Source organism: Elephantulus edwardii, unplaced genomic scaffold (assembly GCF_000299155.1).
Source record: "Elephantulus edwardii isolate Elephantulus edwardi_28Jun2011 unplaced genomic scaffold, EleEdw1.0 scaffold00220, whole genome shotgun sequence".
In the NCBI taxonomy this organism is placed as follows: domain Eukaryota; kingdom Metazoa; phylum Chordata; class Mammalia; order Macroscelidea; family Macroscelididae; genus Elephantulus; species Elephantulus edwardii.
The window spans coordinates 3,808,419-3,829,365 of record NW_006399970.1 but is presented as its reverse complement, the minus strand read 5'-3'; the positions used below and the strand labels follow the sequence as shown (position 1 = coordinate 3,829,365).

At 37.8% G+C, this 20,947-nt stretch overlaps 1 protein-coding gene across 1 annotated transcript in view; it reads right to left on the bottom strand.

Moving 5' to 3' along the window:
* The window catches only part of CHIC2 (cysteine-rich hydrophobic domain 2), a 52,035-nt gene that overhangs the window by 4,282 nt on the left and 26,806 nt on the right, over window positions 1-20,947 (bottom strand). Inside the window, exons 2-5 of the mRNA XM_006898090.1 lie at window positions 9,445-9,499; window positions 9,147-9,302; window positions 1,429-1,485; window positions 1,203-1,262 (exon numbers count right to left, since the gene is read on the bottom strand). Coding sequence (XP_006898152.1) covers window positions 1,203-1,262; window positions 1,429-1,485; window positions 9,147-9,302; window positions 9,445-9,499 — 328 coding nt within the window. The remainder of the gene's footprint in view (window positions 1-1,202; window positions 1,263-1,428; window positions 1,486-9,146; window positions 9,303-9,444; window positions 9,500-20,947) is intronic.

Sequence of the window (20,947 nt, the reverse complement as noted above, 5' to 3'; positions counted from 1 at the left end):
TGAAAGCACAAAATTAGCATTTTCATAGATCCTGAAACAACATACTCAGATGTACTTTTTTCCATAATTATAAAAAGTATCATGTATCCTTCTCATCATCATAAATTAACATGTTTGATATAATAGATAATGACATGAAAAATCTACATAATTCAATTTACTGAATAGACCTAGTCTAGGGAAAAAAAGGGCATTTTTTTAAAAAGGTCTTTTATATTCAAGTCTAGAAATGGGATTTGACTGTATAATAATGAAAAAAGGGGAAATGTTAACAGAGAAAATGATTTTACGATAATTTCCAACTATTTAAACACTGTTTTAATCAATCTTTTTTTATATATACATATATACTATCAGTGATGTCTATATTGTTTCAAAAAATAGATGAAATTTGTTAGAAATGTTATGCCAGATTCTTCACTTTAATTTTCAGAAATTAACCCTTTCTTAGCTCTTTTTCTTTTAATGTAACAACATTTCTGTATTTAAAATAAAACACTCAAACTCAAGGGAGAATAAATTAAAAATCGTATTTTTGTAATAGAATCTAATCTTTAAAAGAGCAAGAGTAGTTCAATTAAAGTCAGCAGTCAGGTAAATCAACACTGTACTGAATAGTTCCTAAATAGTGCATGAATGCCAAATGAGATATCTTTTAAAGAATAAGCATGATAAGCAAAATCTCATCTCCTATTACTTAAAAGTTCTACTGAACTATACATCCTCATAATATTTCCAAAGATTCTTTAAAGGCTACTTTGGTCTGGGCAGTTAAGATCTATAAAGGCTAAAGGTTTCTTAAGCTCCAGCAGTTTGGCTGAAAGGTTTTTTCCATACTCAGAAACTTGATTAGCATTATATAAAAAAGCCATATCTGACTTGCTGCATAACCAAAGTTGTGATTATTCTTTATACAGCATCTAAAATTTCACACTCCATCAACACATGTTCAGGCTATTTTATCTTGGCAATTAATTTATTATTTTTCAGAACACAGTAAAGCCTTGTTTTCAAGTCATTCATAACTTTATAAATCAGTCTTACACATGAAACCATGCATCTGTGAACCGTAGAAAATCCTTGCACTCAGGAGATTAAGCGCCTGACACCTTTGCTGATTAATAATCATGGAAAGAATAAGATCAGAAGCAAAATAAATGATCATTTAATAGAGAAACTCACAAAACAGCCCTTTAACTTACATATTCCATCATGTTATTCGTTTCACATTTCCTTTTGCTCAGTCTCCAGTGCAAGCACAGCTAGACAAGGAGGACAGTAAAAGAAGAAAAATGAGCTCCATTTGATTGCGGCACAGAGACGAACCCATTTGTCCACCTTTCATATTTTTCGTCCAACAAAAGCATCTGTTTCCATACTGTGCAATTCAGACCCCAACAGTCTGAAGCTGCTCCCTGTGGTACTCACCTTGTGGTATAACCTATTGTTTTCCCATTCTAATAACTTCTCAATCGATCTTCGTGTCTGGAAGACAAATGAGAAGAAAGTTTACTCTTGACTGGTTTTAGAAAAACTTTGTTTTGCAGCTGCTTTTTATGTGAAAAGGGGAGAAGCGTAAGAGAGTTACGGAGAGCACAGGGTGGTCTGAAACACTATCAATGTGCTAACAAATAGTAAATGGTAACCAACAAAAAGAGGACTCTTTTTAAAAATAGATATGGATTCGTTTCTTTAATCATGTGTACAATGTTTTAAGTGTTTCAAATGTACCACATCAATTTAGAACTATGAATATGAAGAGTAAAATAGTTAATGCTAATGGCATAAAATTATACTCCTGCTTCTTGCCAAAATAATTTCGTAATATTTGTCTAGTAAGATATATTTAAAACTTAAGTTATTTAAATCCTAGTTAGTAAAAGGTAAATGGCTTTTAGAGTCAATTTTTTAACTCATTAAAAGTTAATAAATAAGAAATCAAAGTTATAACTACTTTTCTGGACCCAAATTTAGTTTATGATTCTACAGATGGAATTTTCCACACACAACATTTTACTTAAACAAACATACAACTGACATGTGAGAATAAAAGCAAACCCTTCAATACTGCTTTTTTTACAACTGAAACAACTGAAAATTTTGCCATTTAGATCACCCGACCACTGCCAATACAGACTATGTGGCATGAACTGTTTCCTGCTCAGGGATTTGAATAAAGGAGGAGATAATTCATGGTGCCAGGTGTTAAGATGAGACTGACACAGCTGCAGGTGCAAAAAGGGAAGGGACAGTGTTGCCACAAGGAAGGCTGCAACTTGGTGCAGCTGCAGCTTCCTAGCATGGGAAAGCATCTAGTGCTGTTAACGCAACACAACCATAAACAAACAACAACAACTAGACATGCATGCCACAGGGGAATGGCCTAGGTGAAAGTACAAATTACTAGATCAAGGTGGGTCTGAATAGTTTAATGTTACCTAATAAAATGTTAATATTTCCTTAAACTACCTACTGTATAATATCACTAGTGTATTTTTACCTTTCCATGTTATGCATGTTAAAGGCTCCACACAGCCACATAGGTGCTTATTTGAATTCAGAATTATCAATGAAGTACCATTAGTGCCTTTCACTTCCCAAGCTTATGTCATGAAATAAGAAAATCAACTAACTTTCTGGGTTATAATTCGTCAATGATTAATTTATTACATTACTCTTTTTAAGCAGTCCTTTTTGGCAAGAATTTTGAGAGGAAAAAAGTGCCCTTGTTAACAATGATCAGCAGACCTCACTTGTTTCTTTGTAAAGATAGCCTTTTAGAGGCAGCTCTCCTTTTAAATGAAAATAGGGCAGCAGTTATGGTCACACTTTTTGTTAATTTAGTTGCCAGTCAGCCCCAAATCAAAAGAAAATAAGGCTGCGGAGTGTAATTAACATTCAGTTCAGTCGTTTTGTCCCTTGTCTAGCCCCCAAGCTTTGTTAAAATTGCCATCTGAATGCTGAAGGCTGTAGGGAAATCGATTTGATTCTAATCGCACCATGAAAAGAACATGATCTAACTGCTTTCAGCCCTCCGTAAATCTGTACTAGGTCTTTAGCACAATGCAACTTCCAATTTAAAAAGCACTGAATGTCTCGTCAATGACTTTGTGAAGAAAAAAGAACAAGGAGCAGACATAAAAATTCCAATAGTTGTTTAAGCATTAAAGTTCATTTGCATCACAGCGAACCTGAAAAGGGCTGACCTCTCAAACCGCCTCTCAGGTCTATGAAGTTGTAGCCTTGACAAGCTCACATTGACAGAGCTCATTGACTCTGAAAGGCTACTCTATCAATGGTGAAAAATGGCAATAGGTTCTACTCGGAGCAGGCATCTGCCTGCCCACCCGCTGATAAACCAATGGCAAACCCGATTCAAAACCTGAATCTACCTTGTAATCTTCCTTTCTAGGACCTTTTAATAATAGATTAAGATTACTATACAATTTGAGGGGTTTGCTTTTATCGATGATTTTTAAAAAGGGAAGCAGGGGAAGTGGTGAAAGAGCTATGGTGGAGAGACGCCGCTTTTCAAACCTGATGTTTTTTGGAAAAAAAAAGAAGCACAAAATTAGTACCCTGAAGTATAACATTATGTTCTGCAAATATTTACTACTCAAAAGGGGGGAAAAAATAAGTTACCAGCATAAGCATTTTATCACAAATTTAAATTCATATGATATTATAATGTGAATGAAATCTCATGAAGCATACAATTTAGAAACTTCAACATATTTAAATAACTTAGAATATAAGTATTTGATTAAAAGATAATTGCAAATATGAACTGTAAATTCTGAAATCTTTATGAAATAATTCTGAACTTATTCTTTGCTTTTAATTAAAAGAGGTTAATGATAGGGTTTGGTATAATAACTGTATCTCATAATATTTTAGAATTCTAACCCACCAAACCTTAGCTGCCAAATTCTGAATAAACATCTAAATATGAACTATGTCTGCAAACTTGACAGTCTGGAGTAAAAGCTGTGAATCAGCAGCATCTAATCTTGCTATAAGACTTCTTTCCTGCTTGACAGGTGAAAAAAAAAAGCACTTGCACGTGCAGCTTAATTAATCATTGCACTTGACATCTCAATGATTTACAGTGAGGAGCAGGTGAGAACACACAAAACCAGAAAGAAACCCTTGATTTGAGTGGAACATTTCTAGCACACTAAGGTGACAAGTATATAGATTCTAGCAGTCATTTACAAAAAGAAAAGAAACTCTGCCACAAATTATTTGTTAGTAACAACAAAAGCTCAAATTAAATGAGGTGGGAGGGAGGCTTTAAGTATTAAGAATGTTTAATACTCTGCAATTATTTTTAGTGAACAAAATCAAAATATATTTCAAGATTAAATACAATACCAATTTGACAGACACTGAAAAACGTATCTGACACTGCAGTGTTTATAACAGCTACTTAAAAGCCTTTAGGCAGGAATAGAAAGCACATTATAATTGCAGTAATCTAGAAATAAAAGTTAAAATTTTATGTCCACAGGGCTGTCAGCTATTTCTAATGAAATGTAAGATTCAACATTACCAGACTTAGAAGTTATTCCTGACAAGCAACCCTGCTATATTACAAGTCTGTCCTTGATTCTTAAATATTTACATCAACCCCCTTCTCCACCCAATCTTCAAAAATTGTTAAAGCGATTTAGTAAATATTGGGGGGGAAATGTGTATAGTCTCTCTAAACAAGAAATATCAATATAACATCATCTTTCAGTATTCTAGGCCAGCCAATTTCTAAAAATAAGTCATCTTAATTTTCTTAAAGGAATTTAGTGCTTGTGAAAAGCACCAGATTGATAGTCATGGGAACTAAAATCTTCTATTTAACTGAAAGAACAGGGGAAAGGGCAGTGCAGACTTCAGTCCAAGCTCCCCTCCAGTGGGCCTTAATCCTTTTCAGTGCTCACACCCTGGGGGCCAGAGGACAGGTTGGTGAGTTTTTACCAACAAATCCTCAACAACTTCTGTTTAAGATAATCGACAAGAAATCTAACTTTACCATGGCCCTTATCCTTAATTAACAGGACCAGGACTACCAACTCATATCATGCAGATAAAATAACTCTACTATAATAACGAAGTTAGAATCTGCTTTTGCTTATGACTGTATTATTTGGTAACAAAAGGAAATCACGTAAATTACTCTTTCAATTTCAGCTTAGCAGTATTTCATTTGTAAATACATATAGTTACTTTTTAAAATTTAGTAAGTTACATAATAAACTCAAACCTTAGGTAGTTTTTATTACAAGCTATCAAAATTGCTCTTTACGATCTTTTTTTCCTGATTATAGCATCACTAAATGCTCATGACAATAAGATTATAAAATTTCAAAGGTAACAAGAATTCCTCAGCATCTTACAAGGAGAGATAGCCAGTGTAATAATTTTTCTACAGATTCTACTTTACATATCACTATTAATGCTAAAATCTTCCTGTTTCATTAACTGACTCTAAAAATACATGGGAGGATCAGCTAAGGGTCAGTTCCAACTCGAGGGTTGTTGTTGTTAGGTGCTGTCAAGTCACTTGCAACTCATAGCGACCCTATGTACAACAGCCCTAAACTCTGCTCTGTCCTGTGCCAATCTCACTGTCTCCAACACACCCATCCTGATTACCCCAGTCACTGAATCAATCCACCTCCTAGAGGGCCTTCCCCTCATGCACCTGCCCTCCACCCTCCCAAGCACAATGTCCCTCTCCAAGGATGAGTCTCTCCTTAGAACATGTCCAAAGTATGTCAGACGAAGCCTCAGAATCCTTGCCTCCAAGGAGCAGCCCAGTTTAACCCTCTCCAGGATAAATATGTTTGTTTCCTTAGCAGTCCATGGTACGCTCAATACCCCTCCAACACTAAAGCTCAAAGGCATCAATTCTCCTTCTATCCTCCCTAGTCATTCTCCAACTCCCTGATGCATAACTCGAGGGTACACAACAATAATGCTAATAATTATGCATTATCCACTTCCTTTGCACAGGAGCCCTGGTGGTATAGCAGTTAATACATTCAGCTATTAACTTCACGGTCAGCAGTTTGAGTCTACCAGCAGTTTCATAGAAAAAGGATGAGGAAGTCTGTTACCATAAAGATTTACAGCCTTGGAAACCCTATGTTATTTTTGTGTTAGGTGCCACTGAGTCCAGCACAACTCACAGCGACCCTATGAACAAAAGATCTGAACCCCATCCTATTCTGTGCCATTCTTACACTTCCTGGCATACTAGAGCTCATTGCAGCAGTCACCATATCAGTCACCACCTAGCTGAGGGTCTTCCTCTCTTTCACTGGACTTCCACACTTTTTTAGCATCATGTCCTTCTCCAAGGAATAGCCCCTTCTAGCAACATGCCCAAAGTATGTGAGGCAAAGCCTCTTCATACTTGCCTCCAAAGAGCACACCAGCTGTACATATCTATAAGTTCTTTTTTCTTATTATTTTATACCAGTTTATTTACCAAGTTCTAATATATTTTATTTCATACCAGATCTTTCCCATTTCCTTCACCCCCTTCCACACATTAAATTGTGTGACCCAATAATTAACCCCCCCCCAATCATTTCTCACCCCTCTGTTTCCACCATCCCTTCTGCCTTGGATTCTCACACTCGTTCTACAATAATGGTCTTCTACAGTTTTTGTCCTTATGGACTGAGTTACTTCACTCAGCATAATTCTCTCCAGTTCCTCCCAAGTTAGGTAGTAATTTACAAAATCATTTTTCCTGTGTGCTGTGTAGCATTGCATTGTGAGAATGTATCATAACTTCTCAATCCATTCAATTGTGGTTGGACCTTTGAGCTGTTTCCATGTTCTTGCAGTGGTGAATAACACTGCTATGAACACTGGTGTGTGTACAAGTCTCTGTTTGTGCCTCAGTTCTCATTCTCTCGGGGTACAGTCCAAGCGGTGGAATAGCTTGGTCATATGGAATTTGTATGTTCAGCATTTCTGAGGAAGCATCAAACTTCCTTCCAGAGTGGTTGTATGATTTTACAATCTCACCAACAATGTTTGAGTTCCTATCCCACCACATCCTCTCCACCATTTATTACTTGCTCTCCTGTTAAAACTTTGTCACTGCTACTAGAGTAAAATGCTACCTCATTGTGGTTATGATTTGCATCTCTCTTATTGTCAGTGATTTTGAGCATTTCTTCATGTTGGACATCTTAATACCCTCCTCGATGAAAATTCTTTCCATGTCTTTTGCCCATTTTGTAATTGGGTTATCAGTCTTTTTCTTGTGAAGGCACTCTAGGATTCTGTAAACTTGTGATATGAGACCCTTGTTTGAGATAGTATTGCCAAATGTTTTTACCCCAGGCAGTAGGTTTTCCTTTCACTTAGCTTGTTTTTTTGGCCGTCCAAGGGATGTTCAGTGCTATTCTCCAACACCACAGCTCAAAGGCATCAATTCTTTTTCTGTCATCCTTATTCATTCTCCACCACTCATTTCTGTCATCCTTATTCATTCTCCATCTCTCAGCTTCAGTATGGATTGCATCTCAATGTCCAGAAAACAAAGATTCTTACCACTGGACCAATAGGCGCGTGATGATGGATGGAGAGGAGACTGAAACTGTCAACACAACTTCACCTTGCGTGGAACCACAATTAACACCCGTGGTCCCTGCAGTCAGGAAATATGACGCACTGCACTGGGAAAATAGGCAGTTAGGGACTTCTCCAAATTATTGAGGAGTAGTGATATCAGTTTGAGAACTGAGATGCATCTGATTCAGGCCATGGTCTTTCCAATCACTTGCTATGCATCTGAGAGCTAGAAACCCTATAGGGTAGTTCTACTTTGTCCTACAGGGTTGCTATGAGTACGAATCGACTCAATAACAGTGAGATTTTTCCCTTTGAGCTACTAAGATAAGAGCATCAGATAAGAGCTATTTTATCCTTAAATAATCCTATTCAGGTAGCCAGATGGATATTTCATTTGCTAGGTGCATAAACATTCTTCTAAGTGATAGCATTGGTTTGTGCATTGCTGGTACAAAGGTTAACTCCTAGTTGCTGTGATGCTAAACACTGCAACACTGATGTGCCAAATGCAATAATGGTTACCAATGTTTGGTGAAGTGTTTGGTGAAGCTCCTCAATTAAATCAAGCTTGGAAGCAGGAGTGGTATCCACTTCTGAAATGGCTTGTCTCCAGAAACTCTATTAACAGTGCTCAGATCTTTCATTCACAGGGTCGCTATGAGTCATCTACGACTCAACAGCACAACAACAAGGTGCTTGAACTAAGGTTTAAAGGGGCCCTCAAAGTACAATGGTTAAAACAGCTGGCTACTAACAGAAAGGTTGGCAGTTCCAAACTACCAGTGGCAGCAAGAAAGAAATATGTGCAAGTCTTCTTTCATAAAGATTTGTGGTACTGTAAACAGTCTGGGGCTACGGAGTGGCTCTGGTAATTCAAACCCACCAAAAGCTCCACAAAAGAAAAATTAAGATGTACAGTCTAAGAAACCCAATGTAGGGTCGGTAGGAGTCAAAATCAACTTGATGGCAGTAAGTGTTTGGGTTTTTATAGAATTATCGTGAGTCAGAATAGACACAAGAGTGGTGGCTTTAATTTGGACCAACCAAAAATTAAAAGAATGTAGGAAAGGGAGCTCTGGCGGCCTAGTGGCAAGAAGTTGCGCTGCAATCCCTAAGTCTCACTGTTTGAATCCAATCTCCTCCTATGCCAGTCAGATACAATTTGATGGCACGCAACAAGAGGGGTAAAAAAGGTAGGAAACATATTAAAGGTCACAAAATCACAGAGGTAAGTGGCAGGGCTAAATTCAGCATTCTCAGTCCTGATACTACACCACTATCACCATATATTTTATTATATAGAGAATGCTATATTCTCCTCCTTGCTCTTAAGTAATTTGCAGTATAAAAAAAAATTCACCTATTATACATAATTTTTAATACAATAGTTTGTGGATGTGGCATAATTTTCTTAATCACTCCTCAATCTATTAGAATCTTTCCATATAGCACTCAGGATAGGATGATTCATCCAATTTTTAAAAATTAAAAAAACTTTAAAACATAAGGCAGGATTTGCTCATTTCTGCATTTAAATGAAAACACATCATTTCACTTACTCTTTTACTGAGGCAAATAACTGGCCACATACTGCAACCTAATGTGCAGCAGCAACAGAGGCAACCACAAAGCAGCCAACGCACGTTAACAGGCAGGTTCTTCTTCAGACAGCTGTTAACTCTGTTGATACTGGCTTTAAATTCTTCAGGAGCTACCTGGGGGAAAAACAGTAATGAGAACATAGTAATACTAATGCCAGTTAATCCATTTCACAAACATAACTTTCTTCTCATTTGCTAGGGACAGACAAGTTTTAAAGTATATGAATACTATCTAAATAATTGACAAGACACTTACTTTTCCAGTTAACGAAGAAGGGAATTCAGATTCAAATTTGTTGCTTAGTCCAAATCTATTTAAAAACAAAACAAAAAAGTTATTACATGATATGCTGGGATTATGTTTTAAACAAATAATTCTTTTATTAACTTAATCAAAGATTAATAATATTAAAATATAGCTTCATATGCATTCTGTAACAACGGAGATTAATGACAAGAGCATTTTAGTCAATAACTTATGAAACAGAACAAATACTAATTTTGACAGGTGAATTATATCTCTTCTATAATGGGAAGCTGGATGTTAATTAACCAGGAGTGGATGAAAAGAATGGCGCCCTGGTCGTGCAGAGGTTAAAGCACTCAGCTGCCAAGTAAAAGGTCAGCAGTTAAAAAACTATCAGAAGTTCCACAAGAGAGAGATGCATACACACCCATGTTCATCATGGCTTTGTTCACAACAGCAAGGAGTTGGAAACAACCTAAGTGCCCATCAACAAACAAATGGATAGAGAAGCTGTGGTATATTCACACAATGGAATACTACACTGCATTGAAAAACAAGGAACTCATGCAATATTATTCAAAATGGGTGACCCTGGAGGACATTATGCTGAGTGAAGTATCTCAGTCACAAAAAGGACAAATACTGCATGGTGCCACTGTTGTAAATAGGACTGATCTCGAAGTTTGGGGGGACAATGAGAAAGATGGGTTCAATAATGTATACCGCAGTGAGCTCTGGTGGCCTAGTGGCAAGAAGCTGCACTGCAATCTCAGAGGTGAGTGGTTCGAATCCACCAGATGCTCTGCTGGAGAAGAAGGAACAATCTCCTCCTGTACCAGTCAGATCTGATTTGACGGTACACACAAAAAAATAATGAAATTTTTAAAAAAATTAATAAATAAAAAAATAATGTATACTGCACTGAAACAGATGAGGGAGAAAACTGTTTAAAAGGGATATGTGATTAGGTATTTTTGTCATGACAGGAGTCCAGAGCGAAGGCTGCATAGTGGAGTGGACCTGGGGGAGGGTTTGTAAAACAATGAAAGAATTTTTCTTTTACTTTTCCAAGAGGGTGGTGTATTAGGGGGGGAAGGCTGGGAGGGAAGAAAAGTGCAACAATGAATGAATGGAAATCCAAAGTCTCTGTAAATTTTCATTGAAATTCATAATTTTTTTTTAATTATAAAAAAAATGGGGAGGGGAAAAAAAGAGAGAGATGCAACAGTTTGCCTCCATGGAGTTTTACTGCCTTGGAAACTAATCCTAAGGAGCAAGTCTATTGTCGGGTTTTGTTTGATTGTTTTGGGTTGTGATATTTGTTTATTTATTTATAAACAAGAGACTAGGCAGCTCATTTGCATGTTCTATTTTATTTAAGCTACCCTGTAAACCTTAAAATCGGCCTTCAAAGCACATTCTTTTTAATACATGGGATACCAATATTTTCTAGATGTCAATGAAGATAGGCAGCAGCTGTGATTTCTACCAACCTTCCTTTGAATCATGAGTACTGAATATCATCCCATGGCGTGCCAAAAGAACATGTATGTCTTGGGGAAGTGCAGCCAGGATGTTTCCTGGAGTCAAAGATAATAAAGCTTTGCCTCACTTACTTTGGACATGTTGCTAAGCAGAGCTAATCCTTGGAGAAGGACATGATGCTTGGAAAGGCAGAGAGGGTCGGCAAAGGAGAGGAAGATCTTCAACCAGGTAGACTGCCACAATGGGCTCTAGTTTATCAGGAAGTGTGGGGATGGCACAGGATAGGACAGCATTCAGATCTGTTGTTCACAGGGTTACTATGGGTCATATCTGACTCGATGGCATCTAACAACAAAACATCTTCACAGTCGAATATAACTCACAGTGACCCTATCACCAACAGACAGGAACTTCAACCTGCCCTGGCCCATCTTCATGATCTCTGACCTGGGGTCATCCTCTCCCTTTGCTGATCCACTACTTTTCCCAGTATAATGTCTTTTTCCAAGGAATGGTCCCTCCTAAAAACATGCCCAAAGTATGTGTGGTAAAGCTTCATCATCCTTGCTTCTAAGATTGCTCTCCCATCAAGAAGAATATAGCTTTCTTTTGGAAGTCCATGGGATATTCAATACTCTTCACCAACACAACCTAAAGGCATTGATTTTTTCCCTCTGGTCTTCTTTATTCCTTGTCCACCTTCCAGAGATACACAGGAAGTAAATGAACACAACACAGCTTGGATCAGGCACACATTAATCTTTAAGCTGACATCCTTGCTCTTTAAACTTTAGAAAGGTCTCTGACATCATATTTTCCCAGTGTAACTTGTCTTTGATACCTTACAGCTGCTACAATGAGTGCTGATTGTGGCCTATAAAATAAAATTCTTGACAATTTCAATCTTTACTCTATGTATCACAATACTGCCTATTGATTGGCCCAGTGGCGAGAAAGTTTTGTTATCCATATTGAAAGTTTGATCTCCTCCAGTGTTTCACTTACTACAAGCAAGGCTGTGTCATCTGCATAATGCAGGTTGTTGATGAGTATTCCTCCAACCCTAATACCACATTCTTTTCCATAAAATCCAGTTTCTCAAAGATGTGCTTCAATAGGTATGAAAAAAGGGTACAACCCTGATACACATCATTTCTGATTTTAAATCATGCAGTGTTCCCTTGTTCTGTTCGAACAAATGTTTGCTGGGTCTTTGCAGAGGTTTTGCAAGAGCACAATGAAGTGTGCTGGGATTCCTATTCTTCTCAATGTTAGCCACAATTTGTTAAATGACACAGTCAAATGACTCACCATAGTCAACAACATCAAGTAAACCCCTTTTTAATATTCTTTGCTTTTAATCAAGACACATCTGACATCAGCATTGACATCCCTCATTCTACAGCCTCTTCTGAATCCAGTTTGAATTTCTGACAGTTCCTTATTGTGGTAATGTTCCAACTGTTTTCTAAAAATCTTCAGTAAGATTTTATTTGCATGTGGATTATAAAGGCAAAATCTTGAATGAAGCAGAAAGCATCAGAAAAAGAAGTAGCAAAGGAAGTACGATTTACAGCAACCCTATGAACAAAAGATCTGAAACCAGCCCTGTCTTGTGCCATCCTCACACTTCTTGACACACAAGAGCCCATTGCAGCAGTCACCCTGTCAATCCACCTGGGTGAGGGTCTTTCTCTCCTTCACCGACTCTTCACCCTTCCCACTGTCATGTCCTCCTTCAAGGAACAGCACCTCCTAGCAACATGTCCAAAGTGTCTGAGGCAAGCCACATCATTCTTCCCTCCAAAGAGCACTTCAGCTGCACCCTTTCCAAGACATATCTATTCATTTTCTTGGCCGTCCATGGAATGTTCACTGTTCTCCTCCAATACCACAGCTCAAAGGCATCAATTCATTTCTTGCATCCTTACTCATTATCCAGTTCTCGGACGCATAGCTAGTAATCAAGAATACCATGGCCTGAAACAGATGCACTTTAATCCTCAAACTGACATCACTACTCCTCAATAATTTGGGAAGGTCCTTAAGTGCAGATTTTCCCATTGCAATGTGTCTCCTTATTTCCTGAGTACTGGCACAAAGGGTATTAACTGTGGATCCAAGCATGATGAAGATTCTTCTAAGAAGAAGAAGTCTTGAAGTACTTGTTGTAGAATATCAAGGAATGCAGCCTTTGGTATAGATTGTATCTTCATGTCAAGAAAAGAAAGATTCATACCACTGGATCAATAGGCAACATCATGATGGATGGAGAAGAGAACAAAAGAAAGAACTGACAATATGCTGCCAACAACTATCTTAGGGTATCATTCAATCCTTCAGCTCATTGTTGTTGCTGTGTAGCAATGACTTGGAACCAACTCACTGCTGATCCTCCAGAAGGCTTTTATAGTCAATACATCACATAGAAGGAGACTATCGATCTTTCTCCCATGAAGCAGTCTGTGGATTTGAACTGCATGCCTTGATGCTGACAGCACAACTCTTTAACACTAAGCTACCAGAGCTCTCCCCTACCTCGTTGTTGTTATGTGCCGTTCAGTAACCTGAGACACATAGTGACCCTATGTACAGCAGCTCTGAACCCTGCCTTGTCCTGAGCCAATCTCACTAATTCCCACACACCAACCCCTATTGATACAGTTCCAGTGTTCTCCTCTCCTGCACTGTCCCTCTACCCTTCCAATCATGACGTCCTTCTCTTCTGGCCATAGTGCCCAAAGCATGTGAAACAGAGCTTTAAAATCCAAGCCTCCAAGGAGAAACTTGGTTTCACCCTCTCAAAGACAGATCAATTTGTTTTCTTGGCAGTCCACAGTATGTTTAAGACTCTCTAGTACCACATTTGAAGGCCTTGATTCTTCTTTGGTCATCCTTAGTCAATGCCCAGCTCTTTGACACACAGAAAGTAACTACAAAGACCATGGCCTCAATTACACACACCTTAGCCTCCAGACTGACACCATTGCTTTTCAGTACTCTGGAGAGGTCCTGGGCAGCAGATATTCCCAATGCAATTCATCTTTTAATTTCCTGGTTGCTGGTGCTAAGAGTGTTAATTGCATAGCCAAGTAAGCTGTCACTGTTAACAATTGCAATCTCTTCTCCATTTAGCATTACCAGTTGGCCCAATGGTAAGAATCTTTGTCTTCTTGATGTTGAGCTTCAATCCATGTTGAAAACTACAGTCCTTGACCTTCTGCAGAAAGCGCTTCAGGTCCTCTTCCATTTTGGCAAGCAATGTTGTGTCAACTGCATAAAGTGGTTGGTGATGAGTCTTGCTCGAATCCGGATGCACATTCCTCCTCATAAAGCCCTGCTTCCCAAATGACCTGCATATAGATTGAAAGGGTATGGAGATAGGCTGCATCCCTGACATACTCCTTTCCTGATTTTGAACCGTATAGTGTTTTCCTGCTCTGTTCTGAGGACTGCTTCCTGGTTCAAGTATAGGTTTCACATAAGCACAATCAAGTTTTCTAGGATTCCCCTTTTACTCAAGGTTAGCCACAATTTGTTGTGATCCACACAGTCAAATGCCTTTGCATAGTCAACGAAACAGAGATAAACATTCTTCTGCTACTCTTTGCCTTCTACCAAGATTCACCTAACACTGAGACTGGCAATATAGTCTCTAATGCCATGATCTCTTCTAAACCCAGCTTGTATTTCTGGTAGTTCTCTGTGAATGTACTGTTTCAGTTGTTTCTGGATAATCCTCAGCAGGATATTGCTAGTGTGGGGTAATAGAGATATTACTGGATAACCTCCAAACTCTGTATGGATCTCCTCCAGTCAGTTGGCCAGGTAGTTGTCCTCCAGATTTCTTGGAACTAACTGGTGAGCGCATCCACATCAGCATCTGTTGAACTGAAATAAATCAACTAGCATTCCATCAATTCCTAGAGCTTTATTTTTGCCAAGTCCTTCAGAGCAGCCTTAACGTCATCCTTTATCACCATTGCCTCTTGCTCATATGTTGTTTCTTAGAATTCTTCTGTGTCAGCCAATTCTTTTTGGTACAATGACTGACTACTCCTGCCATCTTCTTTAATCTTAGGAATCAGTCACTATTCTGCCCATAGCATCCTTCAGTATTGTAACTTGCGGGTCAAACTTGTTCCTCAGTTCCTTCAGCTTAAGAAATGCAGAGCGAGTTCAGCCCTTTTGGTGTTCCACATCCCACTCTTTGAACATTTCATTGCAATCTTCTATTCAGCTCAACTTCTTGATTTCTCTCCTTTGCTTTGGCTTCTTGGTGCTCTAATGCAATATTCAGTGTCTCTTCTAACATCCATTTTGGTTTTTTTCTTCATTCTTTGTAATGAATTTTTGCATTCTTCATGAACGATACTCTTGATATCGTCCCATAGTTCATCTGGTCTTCGTTCATTAGGCATCAAGGTCTCAAACCTATTCCTGAGTTGGCTTTTAAATTAAATAGGATAGACTCATGATCAAATTTTGGTTCCAGGGATATGATTTAACCTTCTTTAATTTGCACGTGCATATGAGTAGTTGATGGTCTGTTCCACAATCAGCCCCTGGTGTAGTTTTAACTGCTGATATTGAACTTCTCCAATGATTTCTTCCAGATGTAATCATTCTGATTCCTTTGCATATCATCAGGTGAAATCCATGTATATAGCCTGCCTTTATGCTTCCTATAAAATGTGTCTGCTATGAATAATTCATTGATTGTGCAGAATTCTATCATTCTATCCCCAACCTCACTTCTGTTACCAAGTCCTTATTTTCTGATTACTGATCCTTCTTCCTGATTCCCAACTTTTGCATTCCAGTCACCCATTGTAATAACATCTTGGTTATATGTTTGATCGATTTCTGACTGCAATACTGGGTAAAAATCATCTATATCCTCCTCTATGGCTCTGGTTGTTGGTGCATAAATTTGAATGATAGTGGTATTAACAGGTCTTTCTTGTATGTGTATGGATATTATCCTGTCACTCCCAAAACTGTATCTCAAGATGGATCTAGAAACAGCCTTTTTAACAATGAAAGTGACCAACCCCATTTTTTCCCACCTTTTTATCACCAGTGTAGCTGATTATTTAATATAAAAGAAAATGTAGACATCTGTAGATATCTACACATACTTCTATTACCCAAAAGACCCTGAATTATGGCTAAAGCATTATTTAAAGGATTTTACAAATGATAAGAGATTTAAACTATTTTCAAGAACGACACATATAACAAGATAAAAGACACTGATTTTAATAACCAATTTCACTCTTACAGGTCTACTGTTTCTTAGGGAAAATTCATTCAAATCACAAATACTATGTACCTTTTACGTGCATTTCCCAAGGCCCTACAATAGGAAGCTTTATATTCTTTTTTTTTTTAAAAAAAGAAACAAATTATGTACAAGACCAATTTAACTTTTATCAATTTGAGGTGATTTTAAAGTTCATGGTAGAGTTTAGAAAAGATATTTCACTTTATACCTGAATTCTAAATGCAATCTTGAGATTGGCTTTTTACACTCATATCCCGTCTGCTTTCATTTCATTGTTTCCCTCTTCTACAGTAGAGAGATATAACCCACAGTGCCAACCACTCCCATTATGCTGGACCCTCATCTTCATCCAATTCAGCATTTTCCTTTCCTGATAGATCTTTTCCTTTTCAGACTCCTATCAATGCTCTCCTCCAGAACCTTTAATCTGCTACTACTGCAGGCATGGTATTCACTTCCTAAACATGCCTCTGGAAACTTTGAGAAATGATGATAGTTACAGAAAGGTTTCAGGCCTTTTGTTCATAGCATCTCTATAAGTTGTGCTCGACTCAACAGCAATCAACAATATACTCTATATCTTTTCTTAACAAAATTTAGACAATTTCTTCACTCTAACTGAAAATCCTCTTGAAACAACACTCTTTCCTTGAAAATTCTCAATAGCAACTAATTTCTCAAGATCCACCATCCTTGCTCTTGACATTCTCTCTCTTACAGTTTTTATCATATGAGTCATCCCATTGGCACAGTGATTCAAACGAATCATACTACAATTATATTTACAAGCCCAAGTCTATAGCCTGCTGAACAATGCAGTCCTTTATGGACAGAATGTTGTAAAGTGTCCTGTACACTGTGAGTCAATAGTTGTACTGGGGGGAAAGAAGAACGAACTGGGGAGGAGGGTGGAGAAAACAGTGCAACAATGAATGAATGAAAACCCAAAATCTCTGTAAATGTTCATTAAAACTAATAAAATTTAATAATAATAAAAAAAGCAATAGTTGTACTAATAAAGGAAGGGTAGGTGGTTTGAATCTACAAACTGCTCCTCAGAAAAAAAGATGAGGTGGTCACTTTTCATAAAGATATACAGCCTTGGAAACATGAATAGATAGTTTTACTTCATCCTACAACATTGCTATGAGTTAGAATTTACTACATAGTAATAAGTTTGAGGTTGTTTTCCTTTTTTAGGAATGACATAATTATTTTTACATTCCAAATATATAATTTTATTTTTAAAAAATATATATTTGACCCACTGTTTGAGAAACAAGAAATATCTGCTGAATAAAAGGGGTAAATTGGAACAGATGAGACAGCTTCATCCACCAACTCCTCACTACAAAATTTCACTCAATTCTTCTACAATCCTTTCCCTCTGATGTCCATGCTTTTGGTTTTACTACATCTTGCTTTAAGCATCAATCAATGTGGTTTGTAACTGTCCAGGTCTTTCTCTGGGTGGAGATCCTCACAATCAACCCCAGGCTCAATGATTCACTAGAAGATCTCACAAGACAAAGTCTAATGCTCTACTTATTACCAACAGTTAATACAGAGAGGAAAAGAAAAAGGTAAAATGAAAAATTAGCAAAAAGTAAAGGGACATGAGAAGTCTAAGAAACCGGTGCAAGCTTCCAAGAGTGTAAGTCTGACAGGATGTGCTTATTTCCTCCAGAAACAAGTACTGTAAATAGTTGTAAAATGGTGTCTAACAGGGAAGTCCATTGGAAACTCAATGGCCAAGGTTTTATTGAAGGCTGGCCATGTGTAAGTACTCTTTGCAAGTTGTTGCTGTTGTTAAGTGCCATCAAGTTAGTACAATTCATATCCTGCCTGATCCCACACCATCCTCATCATCTCTGGTATGTTCAAGTACATTGTTACAATCACTGAGTCAATTCACCTTGTTGGGAGTCTACCTATCTTTCTCTGACCTTTCACCTTAACCTTGAATCTGTGTATTCCGTCCAACTTTTTCTGATATTTCTAGTATCATTTGAGATCTTGCCACAGGATCTTCCAATAGCGCAACTCAAGGCTTGAATTTATCTTTTTAGTTCTTTCAACTTCAGAAATGCCGAGACTGCCTTTAAAAAAAAAAAAAAAATTATTCTCCAACTCCAGCTCGTCCAGCTCTTTTCTTATTCCACTTTGAGCTACACTCTGATATCTTCAGTTTCACTTCAGCTTCTCTTTGATATTGCTTTTCAGTGCATGAGTACAATTTTCAGTCTCTCTGACATCCATTTTGGTCTCTTCTACCTCCTCTGTTTTTATAATGATCTTTAGCTTTCTTCCTGGATGGTATCTTTGATGTCACTCCACAACTTATGTGGTCACTGGTGTTCAATACCTCAAACCAATTTTGAAGATTATTTTTAAATTCAGCTGGGATAGACCCAAGGTTATACTTTGGTTTTAAGGATTTGTTTTTCTTTTCTTCAACTCCAATTTAAAGTTTAACTTCCCATTCCCAAAGTAGAGAATATCAAGCACTATAAAATGCAAGCTTGAAGATCAATCATAAAAAGGTGACCAGAACAGTGCATTGTCTGAGTGTTGTCAAAAAGTCAGGCTGTTTTAGAAGAGGCCATGCATCAAGAATATTACTACTGATGTCAGATGAATTTTGGCTGAAAGCAGAAAATACAGAATGTCTATTTGTGTTTTATTGACTATGTAAAGGTATGTGACTGTGTGGATCCTAACAAACTGTGGATAACATTGAGAAGATTGGTAATTCCAGAACACTTAATTATGCTTTTACACAACCTATACCTAGACCAAGAAGCGAAGGCCTAGTCCATACAGAGCAATGGAACACAGCATAGTTTAAAATCAAGAAAGGTATGTATTAGGGATGTATCCTTTCTTCATATCTAATCAATTTGCATGCTCAGCAAATAATTTGAGAAGGTGGACCTGATGAAGAAAAATGTGCCAACAGGATTGGAGAAAGACTCATCAGTAACCTGCATTCTGCAGATGACACAACCTTGTTTTATGAAAGACTTGAGGTACTTGTTATAGAGAATCAAGGACGGTAGCCTTCCATATGGATTTATTTACACCTTGTTGTTGTTGTTGTTGTTGTTGTTGTTTAATGCCATCGAGTCGTAGACGACTCATAGCGACCCTATGAACAAACAGCCTGAGCACTGTTCGTACATAGTTTCCAGAGGCAAGCCATTTTGGAAGTGGATGCCGCTCCTGCACCTTAACCTTAAGAAAACAAAAATCTTCACTATTGGGCAATCAATCATCTGGGATGCTGGGCTGGCACAAGAAGGAATGTGGCATCAGGACTGGTGGAAGATTCATCAACAATCTGTGTTATGCAGATGACACAACCCTACTTGCTGAAAACAAGGTAGAGAAAATAGTGCAACAATGAATGAATAAAAATCCAAAATCTCTGTAAATGTTTATTAAAACTAATAAAATTTAATAATAATAAAAAAAGAAAGAGAGAGACATATTGCTTTGGAAAAGTTGGCTGTCAAGTACTACTCCAAAATACTGAAGAGCAATGATGTCAGTTTAAAGACAAACGTTCACCTGATTCAAGCCATACTCTTTCTAATTACCTGCTATGCATCCAAGAGCTGGACAATGAATAAGGAAGACAAAAAAAGAGTCAATGCACTGAGTTGTGGCATTGGAGAAGAGTACTGAATATCCTATGGATTGCCAAAGAACCAACATGTCTTGGAGAAAGTACAACCAAAGTGCTCCTTGGAAGCAAGGATAGCAAAACTTCATCTCATGTATTTTGGAAAGCTGAAGGGTAAAAGAAAGGGACAAAAACCTTTAATGAGGTGGATTGATACAGTGGTTGTGGCAATGGGCTCAAGTGTGTCATTGATGACAAGGTTGGTGCAGGAAAGGACAAGATTCAGAGATGCTGTTTATAAAGTCGGTCGCTAAGAGTGGTGCTCAACTCAACAGCATTTAACAATAACCAACCACCACCTGAACCAGCACGATGGGGGTTTTTACAAAAGACTAACCCCTCCTGACAATACTTCCCAAGTCTGTAAGGCTACATTTCAGCATCCTTGCCTCTAAGGAGCACATTGGTTGCACTGCCTTCAACATAGACTTGTTTGTACTCTGACAGTCCATAGCAACCCTATGAACTAGATCTGAACCTTGCCCTATCCTGCACCATCCTCACCATCTCTGACACGGTCAAGTCTGTGGTAGTCCTTACATCAATCTATACTGCTGAGGGTGATCTTCTCTCTCACTGACCCTCCATCTTTGGTATGATGATGTCACTCTCCAAAGATAAATTCCTCCTGAAAATATGCCCAAAGTAAGTGAGAAGAAATTTCATTTTCCTTGCCTGTAAGGAGCACTCTAGTTGCAATTCCATCAAGACAGATTTTTTCTTTTGGCAGTCCATGGGATATTCAATACTCTTCACCAACACCATAGTTCAAAGGTATAGATTGTTCTTCTGTCTTCCTTATTCATTGTCAGTTAACAGGTAGCACCTGAAAATACCATGACTTGGCTAAGGGACACCTTAGACTTTAAACTGACATTCTTGCCCTTTAGAGCTTTCGTAGGTACTTGAGCCAATCTCTCCAATGCACCAAGTCTTCTGATTTTTTGACTGCTGCTACCAAGGGTGTTGAATGTGGATCCACGGAAAATTAAATCCCTGATAACTTCAATTTTTTCTATCATCATATCCCCTACTGGTCCAGTGATAAGCATTTC